We start from the raw sequence: 1131 nt of genomic DNA on the forward strand, positions 1-1131 counted from the left end.
TGTGGATGATTCGACTGACCAACTTGTAGCAGGTGTGGGAAAAAATGCTGTTCTTCTTACGTGGGACGGAAACAGCGATCAGTCGGAGGTACCGGTCAAACCGTTGACTTCGCTCGAATCTGCTCGGGCTCAAACAAGAACCAACGATGGAAAGGTGGACTCATCTGGAAGATTTTGGATCGGTAAACTGAAAACGTTTGCTTAATAGAACTGAAACGCACGATTAATAGAAATGCGATTTGTTCATCTGAAATGACTGACATTTTGTATAGGTACTATGGCTAACGAAATCGATGGACAGATAGCTCCCAATCAAGGAACATTATATCGCGTTGACAACGATCGTAAGTTTGTGAAGGAAATATCGCCTGTTTCAATAAGTAACGGATTGGCATGGAATATTGAAGATGACACCTTCTATTATATTGACTCACCTACACGCGTGGTTGCGGCGTATGATTACGATCCAAGTGATGGGAAAATATGTAAGGTTTATTACATATTTTCATTGGAGTTCTTAATTTTTTATTATATTGTATGAAGTGTGCAAGCATACATCATATGTAACTAAAAATTTATAGTAATCGTGAGGCATAAGATTCAAAGATAGAATTTAGGGATTGTAGATGCTTATGCTATATATTTTTTGTTTTAGCTAATAAGAGGATTGTGTTTGACCTTAACAAGACTGATTTGAAAGGGATACCCGATGGAATGACCGTAGATACAGATGGTAATCTTTGGATAGCACTATTTGGTGGACAACATGTAAGTATATAAAGCGACAAATTTAAAGATTGACGAATTATTGTTTGTAACATTATAGAATTCCAGAGTAACTCACGAAATTGATCAAGTCATATCATCGTTACGAATTTCTTTTGAAAATTCATAAACGAAGATATCTATAGCACAATCATAGAAATTTGTTTGTTTATACATTATGTTTATATATTATGTTGATAGGTCGTTTTCGTCGAGTCATGCTTATATAGTTTAAATTTTATTATGAAAAAAAATAACTTCCATTAAAGGAAAAATGATTATTTCTGGCAGTACAATCTACGACAAAGTTAAAGTCATAAAATTATTAGAATCTTGTAATCCATAAAAGTGTTTTATTTAGGTTAT

General features: G+C 34.0%; 1 protein-coding gene across 1 annotated transcript; it reads left to right on the forward strand.

Annotated features, from left to right (window-relative positions):
* Positions 1 to 4: 4 nt before the first annotated feature.
* Positions 5 to 805, forward strand: LOC112464661 (regucalcin-like; the record flags this gene model as incomplete). Its single annotated transcript, XM_025031799.1, has 3 exons — positions 5 to 182; positions 273 to 485; positions 656 to 805. Coding segments are annotated over 3 exons (516 nt in total), but the record flags the coding sequence as incomplete, so codon positions are not given.
* Between the last annotated feature and the right edge of the window lie 326 nt (positions 806 to 1131).

Source organism: Temnothorax curvispinosus, unplaced genomic scaffold (assembly GCF_003070985.1).
Source record: "Temnothorax curvispinosus isolate PA1 unplaced genomic scaffold, ASM307098v1 QBEX01014412.1, whole genome shotgun sequence".
Lineage (NCBI taxonomy): Eukaryota > Metazoa > Arthropoda > Insecta > Hymenoptera > Formicidae > Temnothorax > Temnothorax curvispinosus.